The sequence below is a fragment of the Otolemur garnettii genome, unplaced genomic scaffold (assembly GCF_000181295.1).
Source record: "Otolemur garnettii isolate 467f Iridium unplaced genomic scaffold, OtoGar3 scaffold00002, whole genome shotgun sequence".
NCBI lineage: Eukaryota > Metazoa > Chordata > Mammalia > Primates > Galagidae > Otolemur > Otolemur garnettii.
Genome location: NW_003852397.1, coordinates 8,277,522 through 8,292,764, shown reverse-complemented (window position 1 = coordinate 8,292,764; position 15,243 = coordinate 8,277,522). Strand labels below are relative to the sequence as shown.

The window sequence follows — 15,243 nt, the reverse complement described above, 5'->3', positions numbered from 1 at the left end:
TAGATTTGCTACCCTTTTATAACCACTCTAATTTTTTGATTATGTGACATGATTGACTTTCCCCCCATGTGCTTGGCTTTATAGAATCTTAAGTTCAGAAAACATATCTCCAGGTTCTCTGCAGTTTCTTTGACATACACAAGATACAATCCACAGCATCTTCCATTTAAATGACCCATCATTTGGGCAATCAAATTGAATGGTAATCATTTTAGACTTATTCGGGATACAGCATCTCTTATCCAAGCATATTCCACAAAAAGTGGGTTTATAACTCTGAGTACTTGAACATCCAGAAAAGACAAACTTTTCAGCTCTGGAGAGCTGGAAGGTGGGTTGGCATGTTTTTCCTTTGGGGATCTGAAAAGATACATAAATTGGATTATAAGAGTTTAGAAAGTTGATAATATTGAGAACATTTTATTGAACATACATACAGATGTGATTATTTCCACAGTGCTATGTAGTTAACTGCCAGCACCCTGTCTTCTCTGCCTTTCAGTTCCCCTCTCACCAGAGGTCTGTCCTTCATAGGATCAACTCCTCAGTGGGTTTTGCTATCCTAGATTTCTGTTCTCTTTAATATCAGGGGCCACGTGTTATTAAATGCTTATTTACCTGAAACTTAGAAAATTCCCTAACATAGTACAGACACTTCGGTGGAAGGGTAGATGGATAAATATCTTAAGCCCCTTTGAAATTGAGCTGTCAATTTGCTAATGTAGGGAATAATTTAGGAATGAAAAGGATTTTGTAGCATGTCAAAAAAATTACTCTGAGACAGATGTCTTGCCTACTCTAAGAAATAGGACCAGCTATCATTATGCCAAGTTGCCTAGGAGTAAGTATTTTGCCATAGTCCCTTAGCAAGTTTACTATCTAAGCACAGAACATTTTGTAAATGGTGTGGCCTCCTTTCAAGTCACTGATAAATAACCAAGATCAGAGCGGCTCTGATGTTCATAATACCTACTTTCGTAATTATTGTATAGCAACCAAAATATTCATTGCTTTGATTTCACCGTATACAACTAATATAGAAAAAAATTACAATCTTAAAATGATGTAAGCTTAACACAGTACACATGGAGGGCTACCACAAGAAGTCAGGCTGATCAAGACTTACCTTGTTAAGCATACAGTGTCTGGATTCAAAAGAGTAACATTACCTCTGGTAAAATTTTCCCCACAAAGGGCAGTTAGATTAATATCTGATTTCCTCTGAGATAGTTTGAGTTCTTACAGTGAGGTTGATTTATTTTTCTAAGAACCAAATACCATCCCTCTCCCCAAAACACAAACATATTTCTAAGGAATCTCTTAATATTGAATCGTAAGTTCAATCTAAACCTTACCTTTACTATCTTTGAAATATTCCTGTTGCAAGGCTGAATATAACACAGTCTTTTCTCTTTTCTCATTTCACAGTTGCTGTTTTCATTTGTTACCCTATCAGATATTCCCATCCCACATGTTCTAGAACAAGGAGTCCACTTTGTTGCTTGCACAAGACATTTTCTTTTCCAAATAAGTGGAAGATTTCTATAAGCTAAAATAAAGGGGAAAGTACATGTGTATACATATATAGTATTTGTATAGATAGAGCATGTTAAAATATTTTTAGGCTAATAAAGAGATCTGAGTTTTTGTTTTTGTATACTGTGTCTCAGAATAAAAGTTTATGGTCTAACTTATCATTCTGTGTCCCTTTTCCCACTCCCCAAATAACCAAGTCTTACAGTTCAATTTCTTAGGAGGAATAAAAATATCTTTGAAAAACTGAGTTGATTTACCCATTTGTATCTTTCTGCTTAGCTTTTCTTCTGAATACTAAACCTAAGCTGTGTCCTGATTGATATTTGTCTTTTCCCTGGTTCTTGCCTCATTTCCAGCACATACTAAGATAAACATTAGTAGGATTAGGGAATTTGGGCTATTGACCAGAATAGTGGGATCTTATTGTTAAAATCCATCCTATGTTAAAATCTAAAATACAAAAATATTCAAGAATTATGCTATCTGGCTCAGTGCCTGTGGCTCAGGTGGCCAAGGTGCCAGCCACATACACCTAAGGTGGTGGGTTCGAATCCAGCCCTGGCTCACCAAACAACAATGACGCCTGCAACCAAAAAATAGCCGGGCGTTGTGGCGGGCGCCTGTGGTCCCAGCTACTTGGGAGACTGAGGCAGGAGACTCACTTGAGCCCAGGAGTTGGAGGTTGCTGTGAGCTGTGATGCTACAGCACTCTACCCAGGGGGACAGCTTGAGGCTCTGTCTCAAAAAAAAAAAAAAAAAAAGAATTATGCTATCAATGAGACCAGTTTTCCTCCTTGTGGTTTAACCTAGTCCCTTAAAAAATTCTCTAATAAATTTGAATAATGTTACACTGAACTAAATAATCATTATATGCTAAGTCATTGCAAATGTGTTATTTAGCTTAATTTTCACATTCCCTATGTTTTTTGTTGTTTGTTTTTTTGAGATAGAGTCTCAAGCTGTCACCCTGGGTTAAGTGTTGTGGCATCATAGGTCACAGCAACCTCCAGCTCTTGGGCTCAAGCAATCCTCTTGCCTCAGTTTCTCTATTTTTAGTAGAGACAGGTGTCTTGCTTTTTGCTCAGGATGGTCTTGAATTTGTGAGCTCAAGCAATCCACCCATCTCCCAGAGTGCTAGGATTACAGATGTGAACCACCTTGTCCAGCCCACATTCCCTATGTTATCAGCCTAAGGTACTCTCCCAGGGAATAAATGGATGAATGGGTCTTTAGATAGGTAGCTAAGTGGGTGGACAGATAGAGCCCCACCATTGTCTGCTGCTTTGGAGAAACACAAGGAGCAGGGGGGAAATAATAAGATTACAAGGGAGTATAAGTGTTTTCCATCTCCATGTAAATTCACTGGGGGCTTCTTATGAAGGAATCAGGCCCTTGGTCCATTTTATATAACTACATAGCAATCTATTGTCTCAAGGCATTTCCTTAAGGTTAATGTACTTTTGTAAATGGATGCTTTAGACATAAGGTGATGACTTGAGTCTGCATAGAAAAATTCTGGCTACTTAAAAAGGAACCAAATATCATAGTAATTTCTTCTCCCTCTCTTACTTATGGAATTTCTCACTTATTAAATTTGCCTGTGCTTTGTCTTAGAATTAAATCTCCTCTTCATTTTCTGGTCAAAAAAAAAAAAAAAGAAAGAAGTTAAAAGAAGCAGAAACATGAAGATACCTGGAAAGAAGAGTACAGTTTAGAGCCCTCAATGCAGGAAACAGATTAGAAGCCTGGCACACGTCTGCAATAAATGAAGGTAAGTTAGATTTCCGCATCACCAGTAATGCCACTTGTTAAACAGCTGTATTTCTGGAATTGAATGTTCATTTAAAAGCAAGAAAACTAGAAGATATTTTTAAAGGAAAAAGTTTAGTGTTTAGTGAGCATTAAAAAAGCATGAGGACATTCCAACCATGGACTACGTTATTATCACAAATATCTTTTAAAGTGTGTGTGTTTTGTTATCATGGTTAATTTTATAGCCAAATTCCTGTGTAGCTCATCAATACAGTTGCACGGTTAAGCAGAGATGTTAGATGAAATATATACTTTCTCTGAAACATATCTAGGCCTAAATCTCAAATACTGGAGAGCACTTAAGAGATTTTCCGATTTTTTGTAGCAAAGTGCTAACTGCTCAAGACTGATCATTTAAGGCCTTCCCTGACCAGGCTTCAAGTGACTCTACTGGAACTGCTCTAACTACACAAACAAGACCAACCTAAACTTGATCCAAAGAGCTTTTCTTGTGAAAAATTGGTTCACACATGGGTTCTAAGAAGAACCTCATGGAGTCAGTAGGATCCAATGCAGAAAGCCAACTGTTTGGTACGTTTCGAAAAAAGAACAATTTGGCTTATAATTTTAGAAGTTCTAAAGCATTAGTAGCTGAATCGGTCCCTGAGGGTGTTTCTTTCCTAGTTTTTTAATATAAAACTCATCTTTCTATAGTTGCTTTTATTAAACATCCACATAACAAAAGTGAACTTAAGAGTTTTTAATATATACAAATATTCGGTATTTCCATGGCATCTTTCAGTAAGTTCTTAATCAATAAAAAGGCATTCTTGATTTCTTGATGAGAACACAGAAATATGAACAAGAACCAGACAGCAATACCACCCCTTGTCAACCTTCTTCTTCTGCGCTAAACTTGCTGGCATTTTTGAAACTCCTGTCTCCAAAATACCCTGGTGCTTAAATAAGTTGCTAAATCAAAGTAGACAAGAATATAAGATTTATGAGTATATTTAAGCTAGTTGCTAATGGCCAGTGCTCAAGATCAGTAATCACATTTCATTTTTCTTACTAAATACATAGTGTGTGTGTGTTTACAGACAGGAGATGAGTAACAATTTCAGAGTGAGAGGACTTCATATCAGTTGTCTATTTGCAGAAATAATATTTACAAGTTCAAAGCCTATGTTGGTCCTCAAATATTTTTATCAGGTGGCTTCCATTTCTGCTTGTATGATACAGAAAAGTTGCCTTTGAAAAGTTTAAGAACTGAATAGTCAAGCTTCTTGCCAGTAACTGAATAATACAAATAAAAGTCTCTCCAGGGTACACATGAACAATATTTGGTCAATGTCTCTGAGAAGGGGTTGGGAAGAAGGAGAGGTATAAGATTTAGAACTGTTTTCTTACCTAGTAAATCTTTTAAAAATATTTTACCAGAAAAATCTAAACCATTATAAAGTTTTCTTATCCGATACTTACACCTGCCTGAGGCAAATACTAAGTAAGATGGTACCCTCAAACTAAGTTTCTTTCTGACTACCAATTAATAAGTCCTTACCGAGTACCTATGACACGTACAAGGAACATGAAGCAAACCACCAAAGTCAAACATGAAAACTAGCGCTGCTTATGAGCACCTGGCATTGTTTTGTGGCTTGTCGAAAGCTGCCCTGGTAGCCGTTCCGGGCCACAGTTTGATTGATCAGACGTCTTTCCCCCTTTAGCTGCAGAGCAGCGACGGCCAGCCAGCTTCGGGATGAACAGAGGCGTGCAGCCAATGGCCCCACTCACACAGAGGCAGCTGAACAGGGGACTGGGCTGAAACACTTGGCCATTATGATAATGCACCCTGTTGAACTCACATCCAACCGCGATAAGGTCTGAAAAGCGAAAAGAGCAAAATCACCAAAGAAGCCATGACCTGTAATAGTCTAGACCTCCAAGTATAGTATAAGCCTTAGAAATAGCTATCCTTTGTGAGAAGAAGCTCAACTTCATTAGGAACCTCCTTCACAAAACATCTGCATAAAGATTAAAATGAGGTATTTTCATTAACTGTAGGCCATACACCCCAAATGAGCACTTCCAGTATTAAAAGCACGGTTCTGAAGTAAAGTTAATTTTAAAAATCACCCTAAGTATAGCAGTAGAGGACTGTAAATCTGAGAGATGAGTTGATGCCTGACAAGCCAATTTTTCCCAGACATCCAATAATAGGCTAAAGCATTGGTTCTCAACCTTCCTAATGCCATGGCCCTTTAATCCAGTGCCTGTGGGTTGCAACCCACAGGTTGAGAACCACTGGGCTAAAGTATATTCTTAGGAAGACAGGAAAAGTGAGTATCTAAAGAAACCATAATTTGACTACAGTTCGGCAAGGTAACTGATTTTTTTGTTAAGAGAATTAAAGGAGACGTTCACTTCCCCTGAAGGATATTCCTCACCTTCAGAATCAGCCTTTCTCCAAGTATGGTCCACCAACCCTTGGCAGTACCTGAGACGCCTTCAGGAGTTCAAGGTCAAACCTGTTCAGAACCCTAATGTGGCTGGCCATTTTTACTGTGTTGATACTCGCACTGATGCTAAAAAGTTAATGGTGGCTAAAACTGCTGTTGCCTTAGCATGAATCAAACTGTAGTCATTGTATTTTTCTTTGTCTTATACTTAAAAAAAAAAAAAAGAGTGGTGTCTGTGACTCAAAGGGCACCGCCCCCATATGCTGGAGGTGGTGGGTTCAAACCCAGCTCCAGCCAAAAAGAAAAACCTACCAAAAAAAATAAAGGAGGGGCAGTGCCTGTGGCTCAAAGGAGTAGGGTGCCAGCCCCATATGCCGGAGGAGGTGGGTTCAAACCCAGCCCCGGCCAAACCACCCCCCCCCAAAAAAAAGAAAAAAAAGAAAGGCCAGTTTTGCCAATAAATATCCTTGATGATGTAAAAATTACTAATTTTATTAAATTGTAAGTATTGAGTATGTCTTTTTAATATCTTGTGTGACAAACAGGAAGTATATATAGAACAGTCTACATACCAAAGCATAATAGCTGTCTTTAGGAAACTTAAAAGAATTATGCCATTGTTCAAGATGTGAGCTGAACTAGCCACTTTTTGGTGGGAATTTTACTTGAAGAAATGACTGATGACAATCAATGGTTATTCAAACTTGAGTAGCTGGGGAACATTTTCTTGAAAACAAACAACGTAAGTCTGTTGCTTCAAAAAAAAAAAAAAAAAACAACTGATGGTATTTGTTGCCAATGATGGAATTCAAGCTTTTGAGCAAAACTTAGAATTTTAGAAAACTTGTATCTACCACTGAGAGCTTTCCAGCTACACAATATGTAGACTTTGATGATGAGAGTGGTATTAATTCATGTGATTTTTTTAAAATATCACATAAGTAAGTGTATCAGCATTTTGAACATCTACAGAACATAGTGAACAGTGAACTGATATTTTCCAAATAATGCATAGAATGACAGAATTATGCATACGTGAAAGACTCATTTCAAGTGGGTCTTGGATAAGCCAGTGTCTTCTAATGCCACAGAGTTCAGTTGATTGATGTGGTTTCAGATTTCATGATGCAGATAATTTTTAAGAAACTCCCACTTGTCAAGTTTTAATATAATATCACAAAATAGTATATGCATAATTATCTGAAAATCCTGTGAAAATATTCTCTTTTCAATTATATATCTGTGTGAAGCTAGATTTTTTTCATATGTTTCAACTAGAAAAACATAACTACACATTGAAAGCAAAAGCAGACATGTCAATCTAGAGATTTGTCAAAATGTAAAACAACGCCACTCTTTTCACTCCGTTGTTTTGGTTTGGAAAATAAGTTTTTTCATTAAAAAAAATTCCCCCCCTTAATCGCCAATGGGTTTTTCATTTTTAGGTGAATTAGTGAATATTTTTAAATTTCTAATTCATTATTAAATATCCAGTAGATAAAACCCATGTAAAAGCTCTTGGGTCCTCATTAATTTCTAAGATTAGAAAGGGGTCCTCAGACCAGAAAGGTCTTTTAAAGTTATTCTAGATGAGGGATCAGTAAATTTTTCGTAAAGGTCCAGATAATAAATATCTTCACTTTTGCAGGCCATGGAGCCTCTGTGAAAACCGACCCTGCCACTGCGAAGGAAGAGACCCCTTGTAAATGCACAGGCCACCTTCTAAGTAAAGCACTATTTACAGAAACAGGTTGAGGGCCAAATTTGGCCCCCAGGCCATATAGTTTGTGACCCCGGGTATAGATTATCCCCCATCCCCATCCTCCTGGCTGTGCTCTGTTAACAAAGTCTCACCACATTTTGTGTGAAATTACTTATAGAGAGTTCTGGCACAATAAATTTAACTCTGCAAGGGCAGAGCCGATATCTTTTTTTTTCTTCTTCCTATTGTGCCCCAGTTGCTGGCAACAGCAGTCGCAGTGGATGCTTACGAAGTGTTTGTGAGGTTAATGAAGTGATCTGCCCAGTTTGGGAGAGGGACATCCTGAATGCCAGAGTCGGAAAGGTCATGTTTTTCCCATAGAGTTCCCATCATTAAGAACCATTTTTGAGAGCCTGCTGCATACCAGATATTGTAATGGGTGTTTTAGGTGTTATGTCATGATTTCATTTGATCCTCCCAGCAAATCTATAAGCTAGGACATACACATGATGGAACTGAGGCACAGAGAATTAAACAACTTGATCAAGGTTACTCAGCAGCGCAATCAGGATTCAAACCCAGATCTCACATTCTCAACCAATGCAATATAATGGTGACCATGGTCAGGCTATCAGCCTTACATGGCTCTGCACATTCAGTCTGACTCCAAAGATAAAGCCTACCTTTCCTTCATTCCAAGCTCATTCCCAAACCTCTGATAGTAGTTGGCCTTCCCACTTAGACTTTTCTACAGAGAGACTAAACCATCCAGGTGACGAGAATATTTCTCTTCCCTTAGAAATTTTAATTGTTATCGTAAATAATGTAGCATCCTGAATTAGTATCAGTGTGTTGTAGGTTTAGATGGCTAGAATCCATCTCCAGAATTTAGAACCATAAATCTGGGGGTCAGGTTGTGCTTTGGGGTGGGCTCCGCCATCTTTTTTGCAAATTGCAGTAAAAAGCATAGTAACTTCATTAATTGAGAAGGCTGAGGTTAAAGTAGTATGTCTGAATATTAGCCATACATCTTTATATTTTTAAGCAGGATTTTTTTTACATTTATAATTTTTATTCATTAATTAATGTAACACGGAAATCTACATTATTGTTTTATTAAATGGTAGTTTCCCACAATACATGGATGTTCCAAGAATTATTTCACCAATCCTCTAGCAAACTTTCTTTTTCCATTCATCTGTTAATACTTAATCAGATATGTTGCTTGTGTATGTTCCAATTTGTCACTCGATAGTGTTAATTATCTGTATTTGTTTTGTTGTTTCTGTTTTTTCTTTGATTTGGTTAATTTTTTTTCATGGGTTGGTTTGGTTTTGACAAGCTAGTTTTCATTTTTATATAGTCATATCTGTCATTTCTTATATTTTCTGATTTTGATGTCTTGTTCCAAAATACCTTACACATCCCAAAACTATACACATGCCTATTTTTTTCTAGTTTTAAATTCCCTTTATAAACTATATTCTAAAATTTGAAATGTATGCTGATACAAGGCATTAAATTAGGAGACAGGATAGCAAGGGATTGACAGACCCCCACAACGCCTGCGTTCAAATTCCAGCTCTACTCCTGACCAGCTGTGTGGACACTGGACAAATTCCTTAGCTTCTCCGTATCTCGATTTAGCAGGATTATTTTTCATTTACAGAAATGGCTGAATTCAGATTGCTGACAGTATTAATAAAAGCTGTCATTTTATGGCACTTTAAGAAAGCAGACTCTGTTACATCATTTCTCCTATTTTCCTTTTATTTGTGAGAGAGAGACAGGGTCTCACTTTGTCACCCTCCATAGAGCTCTATAGCGTCATAGCTCACAACAACCTCCAACTCTTGAGCTTAAGCGATTCTCTTGTCTCAGCCTCCCAAGCAGCTGGGACTATAGGCACCCGCCACAACGCCCGGCTATTTTTAGAGATGGGGTCTCAAACCTGTTAGCTCAGGGCAATCCTCCCACCTCAGCCTCCCAGAGTATTAGGATTACAGGCGTGAGGCATGATTTCTCCTATTTTCTATCATTAAAAGCAATCCCCTGAGAAAAACTGCGAGATGACCTCAATGCAATTGAAAATGGTTTTGGAATATGTGTAAGCATCTGCTCATTTCACATGGGGTCCAACACAATGGAGCCAGTCCCACTAGCACATGAAACTAAGCCCACCTCATATTTAACCAAAGTAAGCTAAATACTCTCAAGTTAAAAAATGCAAAAACAAACAAAAAAAACATTCTGTCTAGACTCAGCCTTTTTCCCCAGAGGTCCAGAAGAAGACACTTACATGCACACACTCCGGTCTCGTACCTCGGCCCGTCTGCAGAGTAGTCACAGTACAGCCCTTTGTGGGGGTCACAGAGGTCAGCTTCATTGCAGATGTCCCCCGGTTGCTTGGCACAGATTTTACAGCATCCACAGCCGTCCCTCACCAAGCTCACTCCAGGGGGGCAACTGGGCTTCTGATAAGGACATTTGCAAGGCCAGTGACAAAACTGCTGACGCTGATGCACTTGCGATGCTCCTCCAGGCCTTCCTTCCGGTGTCGCATCTACCAGCCCAGTGCCCTGTGCCCTGCAGCAAAACTTCATTTGATAATAAAGGTGGTGTTAGAAGGGGTTCCTCATATGGTATGATAGGAATAGAAGAGTTCCCCCCAACGGTGTGTTGAGTTGTGTGTCATGATCATAAACCTCTCAGCTTCTGATGTGACCCCTGTCTCCTTAAGCTACTCCTCACCCGGCTTCCAAGACATCACATGTATTTCTGTTTTCTCACTGACTGCTCCTTCTCAGTCTCCTTTGCTGGTTTCTTCTCATCCTACTAATCTGTAAACATTGGAGCCCCCTGGCTCAGACCTCTAAAGTCCCCTCCCTCACGCCATCTCCCGTTCATATCTCCCTGCTGAACTCAGACTCAGACTACTTACTGAACAGCTCCACAGAGGTGCTTCACAGGCACAGCAAATTTAACACAGCCAAAACCAAATAATCTACTCCATCTACTTTTCCGTACTCTTCCCTATTTGAGCAAATGCCAATTTTTGTAGTTCTGAAATACCTTGGGCTCAGATAATTCTTGGCTCTTTTCTATCACATTTAACATCCAGTCCCATCAGTAAATCCCAACGATTACACCTTTCAAATACACCCACCCTGCTCTGCTCTCGTGATCCAAGTCACCATTGTTTTTCACTTGGATGTGTGCAGTAGTCTCCTAAATGTTCTCCTTCCTCGCCTCTTTGACAACTCAGCATCCAGCATGATCCTTTTAAAATATATCAGTTCATGCTACTCTTGCCCTTTTCAATATAAAACCCAAACTACCTCTTTAGAGGCATCTGGATCACCTGGTCCCCACACCCTGTCTCCCTTTGCTCATGACCACTCACCCCTGCCCGCTTCAGTGCAGCCATACCGGCCTTATTGTCTGAATATTCCTGGCACGCTCCATCCCTAGACATCTCCAGTGGTCACTCTTTTATTGTCAAGTTCCTCAGCTAGGCCCTTTTTGGCCATCCTTTATAGAAGAGCTCTTTAGATCAGCCTTTTCCCTACAGACCTTACCACCTGCCTTACTACCTACATATGTTACCTGTTGCTTTTCTGATTCCTCCATCAAGAATGTGAGCTTCTTGAGAGCAAGGTCTTTGCCTAATGTCTGTCTTACCAACTGCAATAAGTATTTATTAAACACAAAACCATGGTGCTTCCTATGTGTCAAGTACTTTACATGATTATGTCATATAACCTTCATAGCGACAGTATGAAGTTAACCCATGTGATAGGCAGAATAATCGTTCCCTTAAAGATGTCTATGTCCTAATCCCTGGAATCTATTAAGATGTTACCAGACATGACAAAGAGGATACTGCAGATGTGATGAAGCTAAGGGTCTTGAGGCTGGTGTCCTGGATGATCCAGGTACAAGGACTCTGAATCCCTCTAGGGGAGGCAAGCATATGGGAGAAGGGGGTGTGGGGACAGAAGCAGAGCTCAGAGCAATGCCATGGCTGAAAGGGGGCCAAGATCCTAGGAGGCAGACGGCCTTTAAAAGCTGGAAATGCAAAGAACCAGTTCTCTCCCTCCAGAAGGAATGTGGTCCTGCAGACACTCTATCTTAGCCCCCTAAGACCTGTTTTTGCACTTCAGATGTCCAGAATAGTAAATGTAAGTTGTTTTAAGATGCTAAATTTGTGGTGATTGTTCACAGTAGCAGTAGGAATCATATGACCCATTACAAGTCTGTAATCCTAGCACTATCAGAGGCCAAGCAGGTGCATCACTTGAGATAAGGAGTTCAAGACCAGAATGAGCAAGAGTGAGACCCCATCTCTACTAAACATAGAAAAACTAGCTGGTGTTGTGGCAGATGCCTGTAGTCCCAGCTACTCAGGAGGTAGAAGGAAGAGGATCACTTGAGCCCAGGCGTTTGAGGTTGTTGTGACAAAAACATTCACTAATTGCTACTGGATCTATCTGCTTTGAGGTCCTGCAGATACCGCTCCACCACCCCACCAAACTGCTCCTCAGCTAACCGTTCCCATTTTAGGGAATGCTGTCACCATTCACTCAGGTCCCTGAGCCAGGAAGCTGGAAACCATTCTGGATCTCGTCCTCGTCTTCATCCTTCACGCCCAGAAGTCACTGGTTTACAGGAGAGACAAGAGCTCCTAAGAACAGCACTCAGGGCCTCCCCATCTCTTGCAGTCCTTGTCTTCTTGCAGAAAACTAAATTGCCTGCAGTCCCCTACATAGATGATGCTGTCCCTCCTCCCTGGAACATCCTTCCCCAGACTCCACTCCTTCTTTATCTGTTTTAACTTCAAGCCTCTGTTTAAGTATCACCTTTTCCAAAAAGCTTTCTATAACCTCCCTGCCTCATACAAGTCTTTGAAATTATCTGAGGAAGTGCCTGTTTCTTCCACTCCCCATAAAGCCACCCAAACTCAGGTGCTCTCAGTTCATTTCTGAGTGTCCCATTGGCACCTAGCACAGCATGGTTTATGTTATTAATTCTCAATGTTTATTTCATTGGACCTGAAAGCTGTTAGAATGAACCAGAGACCTAACCTTCTTTCCTATTCAAATGTCTGTGTTGAGAAGTGTCAGTATAAAATCCTACCCTTAAACCCTCCATCTTTTTTCTCATCACTGGTAAAGCATGTGTGCCCCAGTAAAAAGCAACATTTCTGGCTGTTATTTATGTTGAATGCACGATGTGAGAAGAGATTTTGACAGGCCAGGCTTCTGGAGAAGGAGCAAAAGCGGAGAAGGGAGTAGAAATAGTGAGGCTAGAATCGTCAAAAAATTTTTTAAACTAAAACATTTTTTGCCTACTTCTCAGTTTTGCACAGGTTCAGCCATGGCCACTGGGAGTCACATGCCAGGTTCAGGCGCCTCTCGGCCGGCCTCCTGTCTATGCATTCTCTTCAGTCCTCTTGCCCCACTCCCTAAGGCAGCGGACGTCTTTTCCCCTGACTTTCATTATGCCCGGCCCTTCCACCTCTTAACATACTTTCTCAGCCTCCTCCACAGGCTCCTGCTACCCTGCGTTTGACTTCCATACATTCAGGCCGATCGGCACGTCACAGCCTTACAGTATTGCTCTTCTCACTCCACACCATGCTCTTAATAATCTCATCCGCCTCTGCCTTCGGTTTTCATCCTGTGCAAGCTTCAGAACTAAAGTTCTAGCCTGAACTTCTCTACTGAGCTCTAGATCCATGAGCTGACTGACTACTGAATATCATGACCTAAATGTCCTACAGGAAAAACTCAGGTCCCAAACTCGTTATCTTTCATCGCTGACAGCCCCTCCAGAGTTTGGAGTCAGGAAGCTGACAATCATCCAGGTCACCTTCCTCTCCCACACCTCCTGTGGCCATTGGGTGGCTAATCCTGCTTATCCAGCCATCCTCGTCTCCCTAGAATTAGCTATTCTTCCCATCTCATTGCTATTAAAGTATTAAAGTACTAAAGTACGGGCTCCTGACTGGCCTTCCTGCCTCAAGAGTGATTTCTCAAGTGCCTTTACTATGTTGCTGCCAAAGGGATCACTTTGCGAACTATTCAGTTGTATTGTTCCTCCCTTTAAAGCCCATGGATGGTTGGTTCCCTCATATGTACACTGTGCAGTCCAATCTTCTAAGCATGATTCCCAAATACCCCTACTCTGGTTCATGCACCTCTTCAGCCTTAGCTCTCAGCATGCTCTCCTTCCAGGCCTCCCATGTTGGTTTTCTTCTCCCTGTTTTTTCTCATTTTGCTCCCTAATGAAATTCCCACTCCCCAAACTGCCCATCTGGTGGATACCTGTTTATCCTTCTAGTCTTGAACATTTCTAGATCATCCCTGAGGTCAAAAGGTAACACTAGTGAAATCCAAAGGTAAAGAGAAAGTTACGGCAGTAGGCTAAGAAAAGGAAGATGTTAAATACAGGAGAACAATTAAAAAACGAGATCTGATTTATCATCCAAAGGAGGAGGAGGAGGAAGAAGTGGAGAAAAAGGTGACACCCAAAGACACTGTTGAAAGAAACAGAGCACCCTGCCAACCTAGAATTCTATATCCAGTGAAACTATCTTTCAAAAGTAAAGGTGAGGGGGGCACCTGTGACTCAAGGAGTAGGGTGCTGGCCCTATATACTGGAGGTGGTGGGTTCAAACCTAGCCCTGGTCAAATACTGCAAAAAAAAAAAAAAAAAAATTAAATAAATAAACAAAAGTGAAGGTGAAATAAAAGACATCTCCACATAAACAAAAACTGAGAGAAATTGTTGCTAGCAGACTGGGTTCTAAAAGATCTGTAGTCTAAAGGAAAATCACTCAAAAATAGAAGAAGAAAAGTCTTAGAAATAGTAAATATGGGGATAAATGTGAAGAATTTTATAGTTTTCTCTGTCTTCAGAAATACAGTGATTGTTTTCAAAAGCAAAATCTCAAGAGTCATTAGAATAGCAAGCTTTAGAATAGCTCTGTGGTCTACATTTGATCTTTGAGCCTCAATACTCCTCTGTAAAGTGGGATTGATAATATTCCCCTGGGAAGGTTGTTTTAACAACTGAGATCATGACTAGAGTGTCTAGCGCAGTGCTTGGCACACAGCAGATGGTCAGTAAATGTCAGGCATTAGCAGGTCCTTCAACAATGCATGAAAGCAAAGTTCAGCACAAAATGTTTTCTTGCTGCTCTGTGCATAACACATTTATGTGTTTGTTTATTTCCTACACATCTCTCCACACTGGAATAACTGTTGTTTAAGAACACGTGGTACAATGACAGGCCTTTTCTCAAGAATGGAAGAATAGGAGACCACCAGCCGATATCATATCTACTGGGAGATACGCCCCTCCTCATAAATGCAGGAATGACCTGGACCACTGATGCTCTTGTCATGATCCTTTTGAAATTGTAAATATATATAAATATATATGTATACACATATGTACCCATATACATATATATTTACATATATACATACACACATACACTTACACATATACATACATATAGACATAGGCTGCCAAAAAAAAGTATACACATTTTAAGAAAGGACAAAACTGTATTAAAATTTTAATACTTAAGTCACATTTGTCTTCTGCAATTATAAGAGATACAAGATACAAGGTTTAAGATAACAAACATTATTGGTATATTTTAGGTATTACAACTTTAATGTAGTAAAAAGAAAAGAGATTTTGCCTTTCTTAAATGTATATACATTTTGGCCCCCTCTGTGTGTGTGTGTATGTGTGTGTGTATGTATATATATATATATATAT

The 15,243-nt window shown here is 39.8% G+C and overlaps 1 protein-coding gene across 2 annotated transcripts in view; it reads right to left on the bottom strand.

Moving 5' to 3' along the window:
- Positions 1–27: 27 nt before the first annotated feature.
- Positions 28–15,243, bottom strand: part of WISP3 (WNT1 inducible signaling pathway protein 3) — an 18,063-nt gene continuing 2,847 nt past the window's right edge. The window contains exons 2-6 of one of the 2 annotated variants that reach the window (XM_003781599.2): positions 9,749–10,046; positions 4,929–5,171; positions 3,229–3,292; positions 1,356–1,549; positions 28–360 (exon numbers count right to left, since the gene is read on the bottom strand). In XM_003781599.2, coding sequence (XP_003781647.1) covers positions 1,543–1,549; positions 3,229–3,292; positions 4,929–5,171; positions 9,749–10,046 — 612 coding nt within the window. In that variant the 3' untranslated portion in view covers positions 28–360; positions 1,356–1,542. The remainder of the gene's footprint in view (positions 361–1,355; positions 1,550–3,228; positions 3,293–4,928; positions 5,172–9,748; positions 10,047–15,243) is intronic. The other variant, XM_003781598.2, reaches the window with a different exon arrangement.